This window comes from Lacerta agilis, chromosome 2 (genome assembly GCF_009819535.1).
Source record: "Lacerta agilis isolate rLacAgi1 chromosome 2, rLacAgi1.pri, whole genome shotgun sequence".
Taxonomy (NCBI): Eukaryota; Metazoa; Chordata; class Lepidosauria; order Squamata; family Lacertidae; genus Lacerta; species Lacerta agilis.
Genome location: NC_046313.1, coordinates 56,721,743 through 56,747,304, shown reverse-complemented (window position 1 = coordinate 56,747,304; position 25,562 = coordinate 56,721,743). Strand labels below are relative to the sequence as shown.

The 25,562-nt window shown below is 39.8% G+C and overlaps 1 protein-coding gene across 4 annotated transcripts in view; it reads right to left on the bottom strand.

Moving 5' to 3' along the window:
* Nucleotides 1–5,502: 5,502 nt before the first annotated feature.
* Nucleotides 5,503–25,562, bottom strand: part of SPOCK1 (SPARC (osteonectin), cwcv and kazal like domains proteoglycan 1) — a 384,074-nt gene continuing 364,014 nt past the window's right edge. For 3 of the 4 annotated variants that reach the window (XM_033140153.1, XM_033140152.1, XM_033140154.1), the window contains 5 exons: nucleotides 23,742–23,858; nucleotides 14,685–14,906; nucleotides 12,571–12,633; nucleotides 8,042–8,179; nucleotides 5,503–6,042 (listed from right to left, as the gene is read on the bottom strand). In XM_033140153.1, the coding sequence (XP_032996044.1) occupies nucleotides 5,852–6,042; nucleotides 8,042–8,179; nucleotides 12,571–12,633; nucleotides 14,685–14,906; nucleotides 23,742–23,858 (731 nt within the window). In that variant the 3' untranslated portion in view covers nucleotides 5,503–5,851. Of the gene's footprint in view, nucleotides 6,043–6,306; nucleotides 6,388–8,041; nucleotides 8,180–12,570; nucleotides 12,634–14,684; nucleotides 14,907–23,741; nucleotides 23,859–25,562 lie in introns of all 4 variants that reach the window. The other variant, XM_033140155.1, reaches the window with a different exon arrangement.

Below are 25,562 nucleotides of genomic sequence, written 5' to 3'. Positions count from 1 at the left end.
AATAATAATAATAATAATAATAATAATAATAATATTTATTAAATTTGTATTCTGTCCTATACCCGTAGATCTCAGGGCGGTTCACAGCATAAAATCATACACACCTCCATCTCCCTTTGGAGCAGATTTTGGGGGAGCATGGGTGTGGGAGGAGAGGAAGGGGAAGTCTTGCTGTCTGAACAGAGGCCTGCTCCCACAACATTGGATTACACTGTTGCGATTAATGTATGCCAAATTGCAGGCTGGATGCTTTGTTGAGCTACCAAAGTAAGTTTATTGCATGGTGATTGACTGAAAAACAACAACACTATTTTGAGTTGTAGTTTGTGAAAATGGTCAAAACCATCCACCCTAACATAAAGAATGAAGATGCTGTTCCAAATGATGTGTCTGATGTGTAGAAATAAGGAACCATTTGCTTGGCATTGATTTTAGAGGAGTCTTTTTCAATAAGCACTTTACCTTTTTCACTAACGTTGTGCAAAGCTCTCAGCCTAACTTATCAGATGAAGGCAAATATCATGCAACAGTATATAGCATGAGCTGACTATGGCCACATTCTGTAATCAAATGCACACATTGAATGCCACTGATTTAGATGAAGTAAATCTCTGCTCTGATCCATAATGTATTAGATTATGTTACATTTGGTTTCTTATGACCCTTCTCACAGGTGGAAAAGTAAACCCTTTGAATTCACATTTTATATTACTAATATTGAGAAGTGGAAATGCATACTTCACCAGAAGTAGTAAGGATGAACCATGGCATGTATTCCACAGTTCAAGCACCAGTTGGCAGTGATATGGCATGCCTAATTCATGTTCCCAAATAATGTTAATGTGAGATCCACGTCTGTACTTGAGTTTTTAACATTTTATTTTTGGTTCAGCAGTGCAAGCTACTGAAGTGGGGAAGGATTAAGGAGGCTGCTGGGGTTGCCAAACTGAAAGTGAAACCTCCCCACCCCATGTTAACCACCTTTTCTACTTTCCTTTATACTATATTCCTGCATTACTTTTAAACAGTGACTAATATAAATGTATATTGAAAAACAATATCCCCCCCAGCCTCTGAGCACAAATAGATATGCTGTGCCTTGTTTTCTGTTCAGATAAACATCAAGAACATCTTGAAGTAACATTAAGGTTATTCATGTTTGAATAGGAGAGCATAGCCCTTCATAAATGTGCATAGCTATTTAATTTTACTGCTTTTGTTGTGAGGGAACTGGTGAATCTGATGAGCTTGGGAAAGATATATGCTGGGTGGAATTCCCATCATTCCCAACCGTTGGCCATGCTGGCTGGGGCTGATGGGAGATGGAGTCCAGCAACAGCTGGGGGGCACTACGTTGGGTACCTCTTTGCTTCACAGTGTCTTGCAAATTTGGCATTGGATTTTCTGTGTGCTCTTTGCTTTCTCATGCACCATCATTATGTATACATGCAATGACATCCAAAAAGGTGGAAGCTGGATTCTATGCATGGGTCACCTTTCGCTGGCTGCCATATATACTCTGACTAGAATTAAAAGGATAAAGTCAGTTGATATGAAAATTCCTGCCGTCTTTGCAGTTTAGTATGTGGAGCTGCCACTAAGATTAGTAGATAATTGTATGTATCTTAAAAAATGATTTAAATGAAACAGAGATGGAAAGCTGCACTTTCTGAGACAAATCCACAATAAGGCTGGGTCCAGACTGTTGTTGATTGAGCCTGCTGCTGACTCATACCACTGTATCATTTTATCCTATTGTATAAAATAACCTATTGTATGTTCTTGTTATATGGCATAGCAGAAATTAATCATTATATTTTATCTGGTAGAGGTTAAAGCCATTAGAAGTTATAAACAAAGTAATTTCCACAGAGGTGAGGACAGGAGGCCTATTAATGTCTTGGTCAGCCATTATTGTAGGTACATTTATTATTTCTCCCCCAGAAAATGTAATGAGAAATGAATTGCAGCAAATTTTCCTGTGTCTTGATAGAGAACTCAAGAGAACCTGTCGTGGCTTTGGATTGTGTTAGTTCTGCACTGTTGCAGAATGGAACAAAAAAGCTTGTGAGACTTGCTTGGTCAAATTTCATGTAGCTTTGCCATCTTTTCCTAGTTCCTGAATCTTACATGGGCAAGGGGAGGACAAATGGTTCAACAGGCGGTGAAGCTGAGCCATCATGAAATAGATGACACTGCAACTTTTCATTGCCTCTGAAGGCACCACTTCATTCTGCTTCTCTGGCATTGCTCTAGTATTTTGCTAAGGGCTTTACTACAAAGGATTCATTTTTCCTCCAAATGCTATTGAGAATCTGACAAAATTGTAGGAGTGTCTCCAATTGCTGCTGCTTCAGGTTTTCCACCTTTAGTTACAATAATAAATTGTATTTTTGTACCTCACCCTTTTCTGATTTTAATATTTTTCTCTCCAGACAAACAGGAAATCAAATAGCAATAATTTTAGAGGATAATAGTCTGCAGACAAAACTGAGTTTGATTCGTCTTTTAAGAGCTTATTTTTAAATGTACTAACTCTCAGGGAGATTATTGAATCTAAGGACGTTGCCTGTTTTCACTTTTGTTAATGAATTCTATACCGATATGTATGAAGTAATCTATATTATCATGGGTTTACTTGGGAGTGGGGAATTGCTGGGAAAGAATTTGAAATGATTCTTAAAAGAAAAAACAACACACTGCTCCAGAAATTAAATGTATCCTGTGTCCTGTTGAAATCAGTAGAATAGGTTAGGTATGGTATGGCTATTTTAAGTTTTTTTTATTGATTTCAATAGGACTTGGCTATGATTTGGAGCTGAAGAAAGCAGATCAGTTGGGAAAGACCCATGTGAGTGGCCTCAACCATGTGGTTTCAATATTCACACACACCTCAGCAATGATGGACTTCACCAGAAAGCATCTGCATTCACGCTGCTCTGTGTGCGTAGCAAGAACAAAGGCCAAATGGAAACTTTATCGTAAGTATATAAAAGATAATAGCACTTCTCTGCAACCACAGTGAATTTGACTTTTGCAGGTTTTATTAAATTAAGTAGGTAAGCAGTAAGGTGAAAACGATAGCTATGTTGCAGCTTCTAATTGGACATTATTACAGTAGGTGACTTTTATTGTATACTAGTCCAGCCAGTGTCCAAATACAGCTTAATAGTTTGCCCCACAAAACCCATATTCTTAAAACATTTAGTGGTTAACATCACTTTTTCTCGTGTAACTTAGTTTCAAGTGTGAGCTCTAGATAACAATGCCATTAGTTGATACTCTGAGGTGCTTTATGAACATGGTAACTCACAGGAGTGGAGTGGTTGTATACCTGCTCCCTACCCCATAGTGTGTTGTAGCTGGCCTATTAAGGATAGCTACATGGCTTTACTTGGAGATGGGCAAAGTTGAGGAAGAGCAGAGCATCCACTGCCCCCTTACATGACAGACTATGTTCTTTTATAATAGCAAGGAATGGACAGTGCATTCCTCGACAAGGATTGAAATAGAGGTCAACTGGGAATTAGGGCAGAGCCCAATGGCTTTATTCACCAGGCATTGGATCCTACTTTAAGCACAACAGCACAGGACACTATTTGCATCACTATGGCTAAAGAAGACAGAAAGGCCAAAGCAATTGTGTGGATTTTCTTCAGTGGAACTATAGAGGTTTTTAAGTGTGTATGATGTACATTTCTGGATTGTAGCAGTGGCATCTTTAAAAGTCAAAAGACAACCAGCTTATTTAATTACTGGAATCCACTGAGCTCAGGGTTTCAGGCTAAAGTTGTATATCTGGGAGGTAACTTCTCAGCTGGATATTATCATAATTTCACAAAGCCAGTAAATTTTGGCTGCACTAGTTGGGAATATTAAAACAAACTGAAATGTAATATTAACATCAGGACATTTGGCATTACTATTTGAAGGGTTCATTAACAAACCAGACCTTGTGTTAAAATGAACTGTTAAAAAACAGCAACCCCAGACTTCATCACACCAGAAGCAAAAGGCATAAACAAACAAGAGTATCACACATAGCAAACAGTAGTCTGAGGATAGATGCCATTGTGCAGCCGCCTGAAAACTGTATAGAAATTCACACTAAAAAATTAGCACTTTCTCACAGAAATATAAGCTTTCTTTAAGTGTACAGGCCATGTTCAGTTCTGGTATAACAGCACTATAATTGCCCTGATCAACAAAAGTGGTATGGTCCTTAGTGTTTGCAGAATTTAAGACCTATCTGGCATTTATTTCCTTCCATTTAATGAGAAAAAGATGGGGCTTGTTACAAATCCATCTTTTCCCTCCCAACCAATCATAGATGCTCATCATGTTTTGTCCTTGCGTGGACAGCTAACATAATAAAAGGTCTGCAATGGCAAATTCATTTCCCCACACTGAATGGCAATGGGGAATAATGAGATGCTGCTATGGAGATATAACTAGGTGGAATATTTTAATCACATTCTCTGTTGGTTCATATGTGTAAGTATTACATGTCATATTAACCAGAAGTGATATTAGCCAGAAACGCAACTACCTAAAGATGTTTTCTTTTTTAAAACAGAGCAAATAAATATCAACAATTTAAAATAAAGGGAAGACAGCGTATTACTGCTGATGGTTAGTGCCTCTGACAGCTTCAGCACTTCCAAATGAGGATTCATTTAGAGTAAATGAAGAAAAAGCGTTTTCAGCAAAACCAGTGGTATGCTATCCAGGAACCAGAGGCAGCTTGCATAGCATTAGTGCAAACTTGATCAAAGCAAAATCCAAGACTTGCAAGCCTGCAAAAACGATTGTAAAGAAATGCATTTGCAAAGCATTCCTTTTTCACATGTTTTGAAAGGCCATTCCAGGCTTGTTTCCTTTGCTAAAAGTTGTGTGCATATACTATACCAATCATCAAGATCATGATGCTTAACTTAAAGTGAACTAATTTTGATTAATGACATAAACAGTCATCTGAGATCTTATCCTGCACTACTGGTGCGGGGGAGAACTTTCATTGAGTTCTGCTAATTTAAGACTGTGGTTCTGCCAACCATGTTAAAGAAAAACGAGGGGGAACTAAAATCGAATTATTTCTGACTTAAAGCCAGTGGGTAACCAAACCAGAATGTTAAGGCGATTTTGATATTTTCAATCAAATTCCAGATGGCGAGACAGAAAAAACCCCAACCCTACCTGCTTTTAACATTAAAGTAGCAAAACCACAGTAGTAACAACAAATGGCACAATTAAAAAAGATCAAGTAATTGAAAACTTCAGTTCTGGTAACATCAGAAGAGCCCAGTGCTTGGATGTGCTGACCCTCTTGCTATGTTCCATAGTCTATTTTTATAAAAGATGCATGTGAGCAGATTAAGCTATGAAAGTCACCATGTCAGTAAAATAAAACATAGCTTACAATTATGCAAAAAAATAGCTAGTCAGGTGGGAAAGCTGTCTTCCAAATTAAACACAGTGTACTAAATTAAATTGAGTAGAGAGATACAGGTAATTGCTTCCATCCAGCAGTTTGCTGGCCACAAGAGCTCCAATGCACATGAGTGTGCCAAGTCCCACATGTGCAAGGAGCTCCCACATGTGAAAGGTCTTCCCAGTTCACTTCAATGTCAGGTTCAGCTCTGCATGCTCATCTCCATTGTGCTTGTGGAGTAAGCCCAGCAGTAAAGTGAAAGGGAAGCTCAATTGTAAGGGATACCTGTGTGCATATTGGAATGCCCAAATGGGTTTAGATTGAGCTCCATATGCAATGCCTGATGTTTCAGTTACCATTGCAGAGATACGAAATGACTTGTGATATTGTGCAAAACATGAGTCCTCAGAGTTATGGGAACTACCATATATAGCCAATTTCATCCTCCTTGTCGTCATCTTCGTCTTCATCATCATCATTAGCTGCTCTTACATGGATCTTCTGTTTCCCTTCTTGGTCCTTTTTTGCTGCTTCATGTTCCTCTTCCAGATCATCCAATAATATCACTGATCCACCACTACCGAAATCCCCTGAGGTTTCTTGCTCCTCTTCTGTAACCAGGAAGAATTCAGAGTTATACTTTAAGCCCAATTTTCTATCAAAACATGTCAATGTTCTCATTATTTAAACTACTGTACTTAATTCATCCCTCCCCCCAACATGTCTGCTTTTTAAAAAAATATATAAAATAAATAAATAAATAGTAATAATACATTTTTACACAGTAAAGTGCTCAAAGTAATATACAGTCTTCTACTACACCCACAAAACCACACGTTTTCAGGAGGAAGCAATAGCTGAAGACAGAACCTTACATCTCTAAATTGTTGGTTCAAATCCATTCCAGGTCAATGGTGACTGAAAGACACCACCATCTGATGAGTGTTCGAAGAGATCTGAAATGAGTTGGTGGTCTCAGTAAATTGCGTACCTCATAAAAACCTCACCACAAACATCACCAAGTGATATCTTTGTTTCTGTCCTGATATTGTCCAGAAAAAGTTGGAATGTAAATTGGCCTAGAAAATCTCATAGTGCCAGGTGTGGTCCTGCCAGCTGAGACAAATAAGGGGTTACATTTGGAAAGGTCCATTTCTATTGCCTCAAAATAACCAGGCTGATTTGCTTGTCACTTTACTTGTTCATTTAACTCTGTGTTTTGATGGTTTTTGTTTACCTTTATTGGTATAAGTTTAAACAATAAAATAATAAAACCATACAAAGTCATCCAAATGCATTAATAATCCAAACACATACAATATATAAAAGGCTTGATGTTCTTTCTGGGCAGCCAAAGACGATTAGGTGGCAAATTTTCAGGTGCCATTTTGTCTTAAGTCATAATAAGGCTATTGAAACTGACACCTTGCTATTATGATGTCATTATATACTCTTGTGAGTACATTAGATTATTGTTTTTTTTTCAAATTTGGTAAATCCTTGGCATTCAAACAATGGGTTCCTTGGTGCTCCCACCACTGCTGATTGCTCCCGCATTGCGAACCTGTAGAGGTGTATAGTAATTCTATTTTATCCTGCTTCTGCATTAGTCTGTAGGGTGGTTGTTGTTTTTTTAAATTGTACAAAAATCCATATTCATATTTAAATATGCATTTTATCTCAATGTACACATTTATAAAGAAACTTACCTAAAATATGCATTTTAAAAATCCATCTGGGTTGTTTTGAGCTGAGAACAGCATTGCAAAATTCAGAGAAACTGCGAAATCTGAAGTCTTATTACATTATGACCTGTGTATTAGTTCTCCTGGAGGTACAAATTCGGTCAGTTTACTTAAAAATGCAGACCAAATGTAATTCTCCTCCATCCCTACATGTTTGTAGGACTTGGCTTTTAAAAGTTCCAAAAAGACATTTTTCTTATGCCAAGGTGTTTCATTATAAACTCATTTTCTCCACTAGAAGAGCTGTATAAAGAGCTGTAGAGATTGCCATCTATGGCACACATTTATATTATGTGTACATGTGCTCCTTGTGGGGTAATTTCAGCAGCAATTGTTTGTTCAGATTAAGCCTCCATGGGGGAAATGCAATCTATATCACAGGTAAATCTTCCTTTCAAAAGGCAGCCCTGATGAACAGGACTCCTTAACTTTGTGCTTTCTGTTGCAAGGAGCAACATGTTGATTTTTAAAATTTGGATTTTTTAATAATCAGCCTGCAATAACTTCCTAACCAGCATATATATATATATATATATATATATATATATATATATATATATATATATATATATATATATATATATATATATATTTAGCAGTACAAACTACTGCAGTTTGTAAGCTGGCGAGAAAAAAAATCAAATGCTTTTGCCAATTTTGTATTGTCACACTTATTCAGGAAGAGAGCTTACTTGTATGAGCACATTTGTATTATAAATATGAAGGCCTGAAGATTCTTGTCATGATGGCTAATAGGTTTCTCTTTTTGCCATTCTGTAGACTCATAGTCAGGCTTGCAGCAGCAGGCAAGGGCTCTCACAACACTCATTCTTATTTTATCTGAGAAAAGCATGTCATTACTCACCACAGCTAACAGTCCCTTGCTTTCTTGAGCCGGCTATCTCATTTCCATACTTATCAACACACCAACATTGCCCAGTACTTCCATGACACTGAGTTGCTTTGTAATATCCTTCCTCATTGCACCGTGGAATGAAAGTTCCTAGGGATACCAAATGGTGCCCTTGTCAATAATACAAATACTTGTAATTGTAGAGCTAAGCAGGAAGATAAATTTGCATTTGTCTGGCCCTGACGTTTAAGGAGGGCTTTCTTTGACTGTTTGTACAACAGGTTGAAATGGCCAGGCATACTGTTTCTCTCTCCCCCACCCCATCAGTTCTTTTGCCAGTAAGGTTCTTCAACACAAATAGCATTTAGAAGAGATTGTGAGGGTGCAAAAGGGCTGCAATTCAAATTGTTATCTTGAAATAAAGGGGGGGGGGGAACAACCCCTGAAGTGCCTTCATTTTATAAGAAGTGCAGTGACAACAACTGGTTCTGTGCAACATTGTGGCTCTTCGTTCCTCTCTCACAAAAGCTGATATTTCTGCCATCAGTTTCAACGGATTCAGCGCAAATGTACTTGCATAAATTTAAAACAAACCACTTCTACTTGAAGATCAGTTAGATAAATATTGAGCATAGGTTTTATATAGCAGTTTCCATTCTCTACTGTTTGCTTCTGTTACAGGCACAGAAGAGCAGACTTTTACTGGGTCTGGCTATATCTGAGAAAATACCTAGCACCTTTGTTAGCGAGATACTACTTGATTTACTACTCAGAATAAATAAAAGGCTTCCTTCACCAGTTCTGTAGATCAATGCATCTCTGCAATGTGCACACATAACATCAAAAGGGCTATTTTCACTCCATTTCACATGGATGAGGAAATGAAGGAAATGCATTGCTCAACTGCTATGCTGTTACTTGTATAAAAGACAGATACAGAGAATTACATTTATTTATTTATTATACATCGGAAGTCAATGGGTTTTCCATCTCAACCTCTTCAGTTATTCAATGGGATACACAATTAAAAAAAACAACCTTTTGAAATATCTAACCATTAATCTTTCTATATTTTACCTAAATTTTAAAGGTAATAGTAGTGAAAATAACTTTTTAATTTTTGTCTATTAAAGTAACCGGCCTAAAATATTTAATGAAAGAAACCATAAGCGTAAATGGAAGATAAGCATCTGTGATTACAAAATAGTATCCAGAGCCTAATGGAGATGGAATATTTAGCCCCTTCTTGTTTTTTGTTTACTGCCGCCGTACCACTGATGGGGCTGCCCTGAAATGCCCTCACCAATTGGTACATTGTTTGCAAGTAGTCAATTTGACAATTTTGTGGGAGAAGAAGAAACCATTCATATTATGCCAGGAGCAGGAGAAAGTGGTGCTTGGGGTTTTTGATGTGGTAGCTCTTTTTTTCTTTTTCACTTCATAAAAATATCGTTTGGAGCAGTAACAGATGCAGCAGAATACTGGCTATCATTTCCCCTAGCTCACATCTTTGAAATTATGCTAGCCAAATTGTTTTGCATCTAGCCCCTCCTGACCCCCCTCCAATTCAGCCAAAGTTGCTTTAACAAACATTGCTGCAATAAGGTTTTTTCAGATGCACGCTCAACTTATTTACATATTTTTATAGTATCTTCAGTTTGTCACAAACCATATTTACTACTGCAACTTAGGTGAAATGACCCCTACTGAATTCATTTCCAAAATTCCTTGGAAATACAGATCTTTGTTACTGTCAGGGAACTGTCCCCAGATCAGCGCAGGGTGGTGGAAGGGCTCTCGGGATGTTACAGAGAGCCCCGACCCCACTTGACCAGCAGCACCTCCTCCTCCAGCAGAGGAAGCAGCAATGTATCCAGTGGGAATGGGCAGGCAGCTCAGAGGCTGGAGAGCAGAGGCTCTGGGGATGTTGGAGAGACCTTGCATTCCCCTCGCCCAGCGGGTGAGGGGGGAGTCACACCATTTCTATCGCCCCAGATGCACAGAGGGGTGAAACGAAAGGAGGGGAGGCGGAGATTTCGTATACCAAAACTCTTATGTTGGGGTCACAGCTGGAAGGGGCCACTCCCGGATTCTGCGAGTGACTGATACAGACATGAACTTGTAGCTCTGCACTGTAAATAGTATGCACAATAAAACTGCTAAAAGACAGGACGGAGTTTTGCCTGTTTACTCACGAGCAACCTCCCAGTGGACCTTACAGTTACCTATCTTTCTTCTTACACCTGTGTCACTTCTAATCCTCCCTAGAACCCCCAACTCTGCTAGTCAATAATCTCTTCCCCTCTTGGTCAAAATTGGCTGCTGCTGCTTATTCCCTATATGGCATAGCTTCAGCCCAGGTTACAGTAGACGCCCTTGCCATCCTTTGTTGCTGTTAGAATCTGCTGTCCACTCTTTCCTTGTCTCCTTACTGCACAAGATCCTTCCCTCCCATTAACTAAACCCGTGTAGTACAGACAAGAGGACAAAAATAATGCTGAGGACTAGAAATGCAGCACAGGCATAAACTACAGTTACCTAACAATTCAACTGGCCAGGCCAAGCACTATTAACTTGATGGGATTTATTCTGACAGAAGAATTGGGAGGATCAAGCTGGCCAAAGTAGACTGGGTTATGCAACATAAGAGATTAATGCTGCTAGAGTACCAATTAGTGTGAAATTGTAACTCTCCACCATGCTAATCTACACGCATGAAAATCTATCCATTGTGACTCAGCAAATGAAATGAAGCAATGCTCAGCCACTGCCCTGTCGTTAGTCATTTCCTGCCCATAGTACCCTGTGGGAGTAGGAGATACTGGGCCTCAGCAATACACCTGGAATTAGGACGCTCCTAAAATATTACCTGTGACTTTGAATGAGCCTTATTTTAGGCATTCTCTAAATACCGTAAGTAGCATATATATGGCAGGTGCCATTATTCTGTTCTGACGGGTTGGGACTCACAGGGGAATGGAAACAGGTTGAAGCAAGTAAACACAGTAGGTCAATAAAGGTATCCAGCTCCCACAAGCCATGCTTTCTGGGCCTATCTGAGGTGTTATGTAGGCTCCACCTTTCTGAGGAGCTGGCTGTGGTGATTTAAAGGGACCTTGTCTGATTTTGCAGGTGCTGACCTGCGCTGTGGAAGGAATAGGTCTAAGGAATGTGGAAGAGCTACATCCTCAGGTCAGGATGGCCCGAGGGAAGGGGATGAGTGTCTTAGCAAAAATTATTTCCTCCTCATTGTTATCTTCCTCGTGGTAGTGTGAGGGACCCAGGTGCAGGAGTCATGACAGCTATAACTGCAGTTCATTTAGGTATCATATCATGCATGCATTAGTTACCTGTCTACCAATTTGTTGCAAATGACCATTAAGAAAGTTTGCCCCTGGGCTATATGGATGAATAAATTTGATCTCATGAATAATGGGACTGCCTTATGGGCTTAATGTAGCTCCCTAGTAACAGCAATGGAATACCTTTCTACACTATTTTCATTGTTAAGTCCTGTTTTGTGGGAGGAATACTTTGAGATAAGGAAGCAGGAACATATACATGGCACCAACTCAGTCCTTAAAGGAGTCCATTGAGCTATGGAGTACAAGGGTAAACGGGTTGTTCTTAGGAGCACAACTGAATAAAAGCAAAACCTGCCTTCTGTCCACACACACACGGATCAGGGTTATTACTACCTCCAAATGTTTCCTGGGGGAGGGGAGTACTTGAAAATAATATTCTTGAAAGGAGGGGGAACTTGCCCTGCCACGCTGTGTTGCCTCACCTTCAATAAGAATCCCCAGGCAAAGTATATTTGTGCAGATACTTCAAGGCTTTAAAAAGTACAAATGCTGCCTCTCCACACATATCCTTTGTGTCATAATGATTTTTCTTTCCTTTTCTACTTGCATGGTTTTCAATTTATGTATGCATTTCAGTATTGCTGCTTTAGAATGATGTTTGTATTAATTTCACTGTATATTATTGGAAGTATTATTTGATTTCAAATATGAATTATTTAATGTGGAAGAGAAATGCACTGAAATCCACAGATTTAAGCCCACAGAGTGTCCAAAGCTGTTAGTATTATACACCTACAGTTTAACAGATGGATTCTTCAACTTCCAAATGGCATTATGTGCCCAACATACCAAAATTACCTTAATATGTGTATCATTACAGCACATTTAAAAGTGCAATTTATACTTTAGGGGAGGGGAAGATCCAATAAGCCTATTTCTTACTGTGGATTTGTCAAACAATAAAGAAATAAATCTACACTCAATCTATGTGCTGTGTCAATTTAATGGAACTGATTTGAGATTTCAGTAGAAAGACAGTCTCTGTTCTGCATAATGCTAGCTAGTATGCCAAGTCATGGAACACATTTAGCACAGGCTGATGTTCTGTTATTTATATGAGTTCCTGAAGTGGCACAAGCACACAGTTGGGACCCTATTACAGCATGTAACGTCACAGTAATAACAGAAGCTTTAATTAGCAGCTTAAATGAGTGAGTGGCAAGTAACTGAACTTACCCATCAGGCTCTTCCCCTTGCCCAGCTTTTGAATTCTGTTCATCTCATTCTGGCAAGGGAGACCTAAAACAAAATGCACGAGAGTAGTTTCCAGATGGTAAGGGACAGATTCTCTAATGATTAGCTTTGCAATTGACAGGCAGTGGTAGTCTATTGCACACCTGGGAATGAATGAACCACATATGCTTGTACTGTACTGCAGAACAAATGTATGCCATTAGCTTTACTAATTAAAAAATTCACAACATGCTTTGCTTAAAAAGTGTGTTTGGGGGCCATTTTGGTTGTTAAGACAGTTTTTCCTTTCCTTTACCAGCCTGATCCAAAGCTAGGATGCTAATTTACTGCTTGCTAAAAGACTAATTTTCACATTATAAGCAATGACATAAGCAATAATAGAATAATAATCTTAAAGAAATGGGATAATCTTAAAGAAATGGGAGTGCCGGATCACCTCATTTGTCTCCTGAGAAATCTCTATGTGGGACAAGAAGCTACAGTTAGAACTGGATATGGAACAACTGATTGGTTCAAAATTGGGAAAGGAGTACGACAAGGCTGTATATTGTCTCCCTGCTTATTTAACTTATATGCAGAATTCATCATGCGAAAGGCTGGACTGGATGAATCCCAAACCGGAATTAAGATTGCCGGAAAAAATATCAACAACCTCAGATATGCTGATGATACTACCTTGATGGCAGAAAGTGAGGAGGAATTAAAGAACCTTTTAATGAGGGTGAAAGAGGAGAGCGCAAAATATGGTCTGAAGCTCAACATCAAAAAAACTAAGATCATGGCCACTGGTCCCATCACCTCCTGGCAAATAGAAGGGGAAGAAATGGAGGCAGTGAGAGATTTCACATTTTTGGGTTCCATGATCACTGCAGATGGTGACAGCAGTCACGAAATTAGAAGACGCCTGCTTCTTGGGAGAAAAGCAATGACAAACCTAGACAGCATCTTAAAAAGCAGAGACATCACCTTGCCGACAAAGGTCCGTATAGTTAAAGCTATGGTTTTCCCAGTAGTAATGTACGGAAGTGAGAGCTGGACCATCAAGAAGGCTGATCGCCGAAGAATTGATGCTTTTGAATTATGGTGCTGGAGGAGACTCTTGAGAGTCCCATGGACTGCAAGAAGATCAAACCTATCCATTCTCAAAGAAATCAGCCCTGAGTGCTCACTAGAAGGACAGATCCTGAAGTTGAGGCTCCAGTACTTTGGCCACCTCATGAGAAGAGAAGACTCCCTGGAAAAGACCCTGATGTTGGGAAAGATGGAGGGCACAAGGAGAAGGGGACGACAGAGGATGAGATGGTTGGACAGTGTTCTTGAAGCTACTAACATGAGTTTGGCCAAACTGCGGGAGGCAGTGAAGGATAGGCGTGCCTGGCGTGCTCTGGTCCATGGGGTCACGAAGAGTCGGACACGACTGAACGACTGAACAACAACAACAAAGCAATAATAGAACAAATTTTGAGATTGAAAACCATGATCATGGTCTAGATTCCCTAGGGCACACATGGGGCACTCTGTTCCTCAGCCAATGGAACAAGGAGGCCACCATGTGAAAGGAAACTCACAGGCACTTTTTAGCCACAGAGTAGGAGGCCATGAACCTAATCTAGACTCCTTGGCCTATATATGGAAAAGAGGACACAGAGACTTTTGCGTATTTAAATGGATGCCACGTACATGACGCCACCAACTTCTACTCCACACCCAAACTTGCTTCCTGCTGTGTACAGTAACCAGGTGCTAATCATTCGGTTCAACGTTTTAGGTGTCAGTGTCTATTTGATGCTAGGATTTTCACACCCAGGATTTTCTAGCCATCTATTGCCACTCAACTGAATGCCACTCAATATGTAACAAATAAGTGGAGTGGTATCAGTTTTGTTTACTGTACGAAAATCAAGCATGTCTCCTCATTTAATCAATTTAAAACGATGCCAACTTTATTAGGAATGAGGTATGTTGATGTGCCTTAAACAAATCCTGATAATGCATTTGCCTTTTAATATTACATGGGAGCTAGTTTTCCTGTATAAATATTTTAGTATCAACTTGCAATCACAGTCAATTTTCTAGTACAAAATTTAGTAACTTACCTCCAGGCTTCTGAAAGCAGTAGCACCATTCGTTGTTCGAAAGCTTTCCATCTTTGAAGGAGTCACAGGAGTTGAAGAGCGGTTTAATGCATGGCTCATATTTATCAAGATAAATGGCATTGATCTCTGAGTGATCGAGGAGAAGGTCATAGTTCATATCCAGTTTGTTGAACATCCAGCCCAACGAATCCTTGCAGATTGGTAATATGCTAGTGTCAAATCCTGTAAAGGCAGGAGCAAACAACCTAGACTGAGCTAAAACATACAGATTTCTCTTGAAAACAAGAAGCCCAGCTAATTGACTGTGTTTTCAGTCTTGCAGATAACTAGGGCAAAATTGATTTCAGATTAACCTTTCCTGCTTGACTTGTAAGAAAATGGAACATGATGATCCCAATTCAGAACGAAGTGTGAATGAAATGGATGAGCTAAAGAGACAGCAGGATAAACCTCAGAGATGGATAATACTCTGAGTCATAGCCGTTCATTATTGTTTCACAAATGTGAATGAAAAGGCAAGGTAAGTGGTTCACAGTTCATTGAAGCCTGTTTTCGTTCAGAATTCAATTTTGCCCTCTCTGTTCATTTGCACATTTATTTATTATCCTCCACATATTATCCTGCTTTTTAGCCAAAACCTAGTCCCAAAGCTACTTGCAGCAATTATATTAATGTACAATGCAAAGTGCTGCACATGTGTGGGGCAGGGGGAGCACCCTCCCCCCTACAGCAGCACTGTAATGGCTTGGGAGTAGACATTTGCTTCATTCTCAAATTTCCTAGAATCAGAGAACAGAAAACATCATGAAAGATACCCATTTTTCTCCACTAAATTTCATAATAGTCTCCTTTCACATTCCTTAAAATGATAAAATTCTTTCTGTAAATGTTTCTTCTCTGCAATACACTCTTCTGAATGCTGCATTCTGCATGTTAACAACTAGCTCTCCAAACCCATTTTGATGGAAGCAATTAGCTGGTCTGTATTTTATGGCAAAGCTTTTTTTTTTTTTTTTTTTTTAAATCAGGTTGCAGCTTCTGATTCAGGAAAACGATTACAGGACTTTCTCCTTCTCCAAGAACCCTGGCATCTCTGCTTGTAATCCTGGAAACCCACCTCCAACTCACAGTGTGAAGCAGCTTTTTCTTTTGGATGCCCCATTCACACCTCATCTTGCTATAGTTAAGCAAGACACATAATTTGTCAAAGATTTGTTTGCAATGCTCAAAGTCAAGTTTGTATACCCAGTGTCTTCTATCTATTTCCCCTTCTGAGACATATTTTTACCTAGCTCTGGCTTTATGGTGGCAAATAGTACATTGGTTACCACATATTACAACCAATCCATTGAAGAACTTGTCTTCTCTTTTTGAACAGCTTTCATTTCTTGATGGTGCATAAAAGGAAGATATCCCCATTATATGAGCTTCTTCATAACTGGGGGGGTGGGAGGGTGGCATGGAGACTTCTTAGACTGAACTGTCATGAAAGCCTAGAATAGAACTGAAGTCTATCTGCTATTTTAAGTGGAGGATCAGAAAGACATCACATTGGGAATAAAGCTCTTTAGGTGTAACTCCAGTGGAGGGTTCTCTGTGACACTGAAGAATAATCAGAGGTGTTCAGGTAATGTAAACATTAATGCTATTTTATTACACACTACTTCAAAAAGATAAACCGATTTCCCTCCAAGCTAAAGACAACTGAGACTGAGAGCTAAGTGTTTGAGATTTCCAGTACCTTGCTTTGTAGAGATGGGCTAGGGGCTTTTCTGTCTTTCACATATTTTAGATCATTGCCATAATTATTATTGTTATTCATTATTCATTTCCTTGGTTGACTCTGAGTTCCCAGAGTGAAATTAAGTACTTACGATCCTGGTGATCCCAAATTATTATGATGTATGATATTAATTTCAGAAGAAACTTGAGAAGTGTTGAATAGAGGCTAAGTGATCACGGTCTCCTCTTACACTAGTACAGGGTACAACTGATACATGAGTAACGAGGCTTCGTATAATCATATGAATTGTAGAGTTGGAAGGGATCCCCAGGGTCATCAAATCCAACCCCCTGCAATTCAGGAATCTCATCCATGACATATGGCCATCCAAGCTCTGCTTAAAAACCTCCAATGGGGTTGTGTTCCACTGTTGAACAGCTCTTACCACCAGAAAATTCTTCCAGGTGTTTAGTCAGAATCTCTTTTCTTGTAACTTGAAGCCATTGGTTGGGGTCTTACCCTCCAGAGCAAGAGAAAACAAGCTTGCTCCATCTTCCAGGTGACAGCCCTTTAGATATTTGAAGAATATCTTTTAAAAAACACCTGTATGCCCCTGTATAGACCTGTAAGATCATTTATATTGCCCTGGGAATTTTTACTTGTGGCACTGCAGCCTACAGAGTATCACAGGGTAGTCACCTGAAAAAGGGCATTTTCTACCATTGTTCCTGCACAGGGATGCTCTTTCCTGTTTTTACACCTTTTTATAATAACATTTTACTGGTTTCCAGTTTCTGTGATACAGTTTAATTGTTTCTATATTGTACTTTTATATATCACTTGGAGGTGTTTAGATATTAAACATTTTGGAAATGCCTTTAATTCAGATAATAAACAGATAATAGAGCAGAAGAGAGCTCCGAGTGCATCCCTGACCCAGGTTTTTCATCTGAAATGATCAGCATGCGTGACAACCAAATCAAAATGCTAGTTTATCCACCCATCCTCATGTTTCAAGGGAACAGTGGCAACAAATTTGTGTTACCCACTCATTGTTTGCTCCTTTAAAGAAGCAAACAAAGAAATACTTTCTAAAGGGGAGGGAGGAGTTTTCTTGTTGCATCCAGCAGGGGAGGGGTGGACATCAATTAGGAGCATGTACCACTGGCTTCTCCTATAAAGTTGTAGAATTGTGTTTTTAAAAATGGGAGGAGCTTTATGCTGAAGAAAAGTAGGTACATTCATATAAACGTAGTGAAGGTGGTTCTTGGTAAACTCTACAGCTTTATTCCTGTTATGTCTGGCGTTTCCCATAACAGTGGCAGAAGCTTTGCTACTAATCACATTATTGCAGTATGCAATCTCAATGCAAGCACTTAACTGAATGACACAGTAATTAATATAGATACAATGACTGCATTATGATGCACTTGTAAGGGCCAAATGTGAAAACCAGAAGATGTTAATTGGACTTGCCTAAGATTTATTTGTATACACCGTTTTATTATAATTATTTTTAAAATGTTTTTCTCTCAAGACTTCTACTAGAAAATGCTCATGTGCTGATTTAATATGCAGGCATTTAAGGAAGTCTTATGAAAAGTTTAGCTAGCTAGTTATTGCTGTTTAAAAGGTTAAAGCAAGGAAGTGAGGGATCAAAGCCTTTCAAGTATATTATGGTGCTGAGATGTGGCAGCAAGTTTCTATTTCCACTTTAAACTGCCTTTGAATAAAAGTTGCTTTGATTGAATCACTACTTGACATGCCTATGTCAACAATCAAGTCCAATATTGCCAAGTCTTATGTACACTTTCTTGTCTCTTTCTAGACAAGTAAAATTTTAAGGGGGGGAAATGCATTTTATCTGAGGCATACATTTATTCAAATCAGTGACTTTCAAGAAACTACAGAAGATCATCACATCAATCTTTTCTTAGACATCTGATACGTCACTCTCAGCCTAATCTACCTCACACGTTTGCTGTGGATAAATTGGGAAGGAGAACTGTGTATGGCACCTTGAGCTCTTTTGAGGAACAGTGGGATACAAATGTAATAAAAGAAAATAAAAATCACAGAATTGTAGAGTTGGAAGGGACCCCCAAGGGTCATCTAGTCCAACCTCCTGCAATGCAGGAATCTCAGCTAAAGCATCCACGGCAGATGACCATTCAATCTCTGCTTAAATGAATATGTGTAACTCCAAGTTGTGAATAATATATATAATAGGAATTGTATTGACATTGTTATCCTGAACTAAGATAATGGAAAACACCTCACCAAAACTAACACACTATAAAAGTCTTGCTACAGTGGTCTCTTACTCAGACTGCTTTTTATCACAAGCAGCACTGCACTGTTCCATCTGAGGGATAAAAACCCAGCCCAAATCCTGCTCCAGCTCCTAAATACTGACATGTACATAATGAATTAACTGTAATTCTGAATTTTACGCCTGTAGCTTACATTTTCAGTATAATACAGTGGTCAAAAGAAACATTGGACGTAACCCAGCCAAGCTCCCCATTGATTTCAGTGAGAAAGTTGAGCACCTGCCTATTGTTAGTTGCTCCTCTGTTGCAGGGAATGGAATATCTATTTAAATCTAAATCATAGTGCTATAGGGATACGCAGTGAATAATATCTTTTAAAGGGCATGGTACTGTTAACACAGGGACACGGGTGGTGCTGTGGGTTAAGCCACAGAGCCTAGGGCTTGCCGATCAGAAGGTTAGCAGTTTGAATCACTGTGATGGGGTGAGCTCACATTGCTCGGTCCCAGCTCCTGCCAACCTAGCAGTTTGAAAGCACATCAAAGTGCAAGTAGAGAAAAAGGTACCGCTCTGGTGGGAAGGTAAACACCGTTTCCGTGTGCTGCTCTGGTTCACCAGAAGCGGCTTAGTCTTGCTGGCCACATGACCTGGAAGCTGTACGCCGGCTCCCTCGGCCAGTAAAGCGAGATGAGCTTCGCAACCCCAGAGTCATCCGCGACTAGACCTAATGGTCAGGGGTCCCTTTACCTTTTTACTGTTAACACAGATCCCTCTGACATCACTGGTGTAATAATCATAAAAAGGTTTGCTCAAATGATGGGTCATGACAAAAACATGATTTGATAAACAAGATACAGGCTAAACAAAATAGAAAATTCTTTCCAGTAGCACCTTAGAGACCAGCTGAGTTTGTTCTTGGTATGAGCTTTCGTGTGCATGCACACTTCTTCAGATACAGGCTGTCAGAATGCATACAGTCACATATACATTAATGGGGTATATGTAAAAGGAGGAACCCTTTTACATATTGATATATTTCCTTTTCATGGCAGTGCTCAGCCAGTTTTCAGAAGTGTAGGAGATGGATGTGCAAGAAAAGTGGGGTAAAGACGTCAACAGTGCTGAATGTTAGCTTGCTTTATATGTGTTGGGAAGCTTAATATACTTCTTTCACTCAAAATATGATGTTGACTTTCTGTTCTCTACTCCTCTCCTACAATGTTGGGTGAAAGGAAGCGAGAAACCTATTCAACGCTACACTCAAACACGCCTGCATCAAGAGAAAGCTTTGTCTTTTTCACTTTTTCCCTCCATCCCACTGCCTCAAATAATAAGGCCAAAGATCAAAAGTCTCGCTAGCTTTTTAGGTCATTCAAGTAACTCGATATCTTTGCAGGCAATTCTAGAAAGGTTATTAATTAGTGCCTGTTGAGAAGGGGATTCTTTGGACTCAAAACACCTGCTCAACCAAAAGTGGGCTTAAGTCATTACATGTAACATTGTCTTGGACAGCTGGTAACAAGAGACACCAGCTTCCAATCGCTTCAGATTCTGGAACAGATTCAAATAAGTGACCTATTTGTAAAAGGCTTCTTATTGTCTCAAAAACTTTTCACCTACACATTTCACGCGTAAAAATAAACAGAAAATTGTACACTGACATACTGGGCACAATGCAGTATTTTTTAGACAGAAACAGACTTAATGAAAATACAATCTATAATAAATAGTTTTGGAATAGCCAGATTCAATATAGAAAAAGATACACATAAATTTGTGGGTACAGACCATAGTTCAGTGGAGCTTCTGACGACACACCAGCTTAATTGAATCCGTGTACTGATTGTACACATCTGAACTAGAATAACTACAGATCTAATCTTTAAAAATGTGCAAATTATGGGTTCTCTTAAATGAATGGAATATATATGGATGTTATAACTTACCGGTAGATGGAAACAACTGTTTAGTAGGAAAAAAAACTATGGATAAGAACACTTGCATTCTCTATGCCTTACTGTAATAATTGTATATGCTGCATTATAGTTTGCAGGTAAAATAAAATAACAATTTATATATATTGGGGCCTTGTGTTTGTGTTGGACTAGTAGAATGAACAAACCAAAAGGAAGACAAAAAGGCAAATCTGGATAATTCCCCCCCCCCCCAAAGAAAGCTATGCAATGCTCAACACTTGCTTATATGCCATGTGAATGCTTTATCTTGTATACATGTAGGTGGATCCGTGGGCTCCATCCCTAAGACTTAATTAATTTCTACTTTCTAAGATTGGGCTGTTAAAGCTAAATTAGCTGCATCTTCAATCCTAACCACACTTTTTAGGGCATTAAACCCACTGAACACAGTGTGGGACTTACTTTCAAGAAAACATGCATAGTCTTCCACTGCACAGAATGACTAGTTTCCAGTGACATTTAAAAAAATGACAACACCTCACTTTAGAAAAGGTACTAATTGCAACAAAAACAAAAACAACACTGGTGCTCTGAATAACTTTGTTTCTGTTGCTTGCAAAAAAGAAAGAAAAGAGCTTTGCCTAAAGTGGACCGCGAATGAGATTACAGTAGTTAAAACATAAAACTGTGCCAGCACTTCCATTTCACAATAGAATAGGAAGAATATAATCTATACTTTTTGCCTGCAGATGAACTTGATCCACTCGGTTTTTGTTAACTTACAGCAGCATCCTATCAAAATGCAGCACAGAAAAAAAAAATTCAGTGGAACACCTTCTCCAGATGCGGTGTATCCAGAGAAATCTTAGCCATCATTTCCAATCATTTGGAAGTTGCTTTAAAACTACAGAAGAATACTCAAAATAGATTGCAATGAAGAAAGCATGTGCTTCTTATGGCTCCATAAGCATAACCTGACAGCTCAAGTCAATGAAGTGATCACATGTCGGTGGAGGAAAATACAAGCAGAATGGTGAAAGGCTGGAGATTCTTGAGCACTGGAAACTTATGCCTCATTCACACAAACAGCACTGGGGTGGGAAGTCCATTCTGCCCAAGTTCAGACTGCAGACAAAGAAATCATACAGCTGAATTTATCCCTGGGGGTGGGCCCTCTGCATATGCAAATTGGTAGACCAAGGAAAAGATTGATCCACAATCGTGCTCTCAATATCTAGTTTTTTTGTGAGCAGGGAGTTTTATATTAAGGATCATTCGATTCTGTTATTCTGCCACAAGCAGTTTGACGCGGTACAGTCCACAAACATGGAGTCTGCACTTTGTATTTACTAGGCTCCTGGGTGGGATTACTGTAGAGATGTACTATTCAAGGGGCTTGGACTATCCAAAAGAACATCTTTACTGTCCTCTTGGTTTTCATGAAGGATTAAAAATGCAGTTTGTCCTTTTAAATAATTAAAATAAATGGTAGGGAAAGCCAGATCTAGTTACACACCAATAGTTTCTACTCAGGATTGCTGTTCCATGGTAACACTTAGGCCTGGCCACAGTCTGCACCCTCCCTCCCTAAATACTCATTAACCTAAGAAAAAAGACACTTTCACACAGAAAATGTCTTGCAGTTTCTTGCTCAGAGACAGGCGGTTGCATGCTTAATAATAAATGGATAAAAAAGCATTCTGTTAAAATTATGTTTCCAATCTAGTGCCTGTCGTGGGAATATTTGTAGCACACAAAGCCTGCTGTGAATTTTTAACCTACAGATTGAAAAATTGCCCAAGTTTGACAAATTCTGTTGAGAGCAGGTGGGAGGCTGCTGACATTTCACTTGGTTTCAGCAAACTCTGCCGCCCCTCACTAGAGGAAAGGAGTAACAGGACTGACAGAAAGCCCCTTTCCTCTCCACTGCATGCTGTCAGTCACTGGAATGTCAGCAGGGCAGCAGAAGGCCTGTTCCTTTTGCACAAAGCCTTGACACAGCGCCTGTTGGATGCAAGATTCTGTGGGCCCTCAGGCAAGAGACTGTACTTAGCGCCCTTATGCGCCCTTCTTCCACAGAACTAGCACATTTTAAAATCACAGCACTCACCAGTTGAGATGTCTTTAAAAGAGGGATTATTAGACAATTTTTTTTGGGGGGGGGAGGCTATTAATGTCTACAGGTCTTGATGGTTCTGTAAGCTGTGGAATTCACTCCCTGCAGTGGTATGTCTCACACCTTCCCTAAACAGCTTTCTGTGAACATAGAAGACCCAGAACTTTATCATAGCCTTTTACACTAGAGAGGAATGTTTTCAGGACCCACCCTGTTCTTGCGGCTGTAATTTCTTTTAACTGTTTTTAATTTCTGAATTTTAAATTGTTAAGACCTGTTGAGGGGTGGGTAGCAAGCTAGCAAGCTACTACTTATTGGCAGACAATAACAGGCAAGGGCTGTCCCCCTTATTCACCCCAGTCCTGCTTGTGTGTTCCCCATATGCCTTTGGTTGCCCACTGTAGGAAACAGGCCACTAGGCCTTTGTCTGATATCCAGCAGGAGTCACAGCCATTGCTCTACTCCAGAGGTCGGCAACCTAAGGCCCATGGGCCAGAAGCGGCCCAGAAGTGTTGCTTAACCGTCCCATGAGCCACCCCCGAATCTAGCCGCCCACTCGGCGAGTCCCTGCATGCTGCGCTAAACCGGCGCGGCACAGCGTGGGGACTCTCTTCCACAGCTCTGGAAATAGCTTCTGCACATGCCCAGACACCAGAAATCATGTCTGCACATGTCCCCTTCTGCACAGGTTTCCGGTGCCACGGACATGCGCAGACGTGATTTCAGGTGTCACGCTGTGCCGGTCTGGCCCACAGAGGATCTCCATGGGAGTGATCTGGCCCATGCCCTATTTGTTTAAGCTACCTCACAGTTTCCCAATTCACCAGACTGGAAATGGTGATTAAATTTCCAACCCTGTTTCTATATGCAAAAAAATAAAGGAAAATAAAACAAAATAGTGGGTGGTTTGAAATAGCAAGAAAATGCACCACAGCATATTTAAATGAAGGATTCCACATTAGCTGTCATTACAGTTGCTGCTGAACTTGTGAACTTATATCAAACTTTATTTTTAGATTGTCATCTTACTGCCTTGTGCTGAATCCGAGCTGGTTGGCTTGATGACACGATTTGCATCTTCATGAAGAGCACCAAACCAGTCTTTTAGGCGGGATGCAAGGGTCCTCAGCTCCTTGTCTGTGCAAGCTGCTAAGAAAATGACAATAATTAAATTAGTGAGAACATGCTACACATGTCCTAACAGAAGATGATTATTGTTCTTCTGTTTCTTGAAGAATAAACTTTGATTCAAAGACGTTTAGATTTCAAACAAGGAGTAGCAAGTCGAAGGGTTTATCAAGAAAATTCAAGGCAGCAAGACAAGATTTATTATTATACTTGAATATTGCCTAAGTGGGAGACAATTTATGGTACACAATCCAGACAAAAATCCATCTCACAAGATGTGTGGGAATTTTTTGGCTGTCACCTTTTAGGTCTTCTGAGAAAGAACATCAATCAAACGGCAATAGGAAAAAAGGAAGCCATCTAGCATTGCTATTAGAACAAGACCCTGAGAATAATTTATATCCCTTGTTTGGTTTAGTTTAAAGCTATTGTCATGGCAATAGGAAATCTTTCTTTTAATGGAAGCTGTCATGTTCTCCAATTTGACGACAAATAAGACTTTGCAACCTCTTAAGGGTGTCTCTGCTTCTTCATCTTACCTGGATGAAAGCATACACTGCTTGCTTCCCTTATAGGTTTTTATTGGGAAACATCTAATTTTTTCCTCATAAATTTCTGCCAAGAGATTAGTGCCCAGCAGAAGCCAGTATTTATTAGCAGGGGTGGAAATTAGACAGTGCTTCCTGACACAAAGAATGTTCCAGCTTTGCATTATCTTTAGTGTTTGAATTCACAGATTGAAGCCATTTTATCATTCTTGTCATAAACTCATTCTAAAATTTAAATAACATTTCTTCAGATACAAAAGAAGGTTTTTCTCTAGTAGCATAGGACATGCTGTACAGAAGGTTTTTCTGTAAAGAAGGTTTTTCTCTAGTAGCATAGGGCATGCTGTACAGAATAATCCACAGCAGAGAATCCCTATTCACTGCATATTTTAATACAGCCCCTCCAAATATCTCTGATATAGTCACATGAATGTCATTGTGCTTTGTAAAGCTAAGTAACAAGACAGGTTCCTTTTTGCTCCAAGGACCTTAGAGTTTAAAACTGTGAGAAGAAAAGAGAGCATGACAAATGACAGGGATGGCCAACAGAAGGACTATGTATCAAAGGCAAAGGCAAAATCAATTGCATGAACCAGATCCAAAGAAGAAGCGACGAACAATGGCGGAAAGAGCTGCCGCGGCTGCCCTAAGTGCAGCTAAACCCCGCCCCTGGGCCAGCCCTATTGGCTGGCTGCAGGGGGCACGGTGCAGCAGCAGGGACAGGTAAGGCGAGGGGTCGAAACGCCCCCTTGCTGATGCGGGTGTCGGCTCCCGTTCACAACCCCTCCCCTCAAAAAGGAGGAGAGGCTTTCATATCAGAAGGCAAGAGGACATAGACTTCATTTGTGAAACATGCTCAGCAGCAAAAACAAAAACAAAAAACCAATTTATTTATTCCTTGCATATTGTGAAACATCTGCCCCAGCTGCAGCAAAACATGTCTCTCCTGTATTGGTCTCTACAGCCACAGCAAGCGCTGCAACCTTCCAACAGTTTGAGTTCATTCCCAAAGGTGTACTCTTCCATTGTCTCACAAGACAGGGGGATGCCAACAACAGCATTTTGTGGAAGCACCATTATCAGCTGCTTTACTGCACTGATCCTGTTAGACTTGCAGCTTTTCTATAAGGAGATCATTGTAAGTCACCATAGAACTTATGAGGAGCAGAGGGGA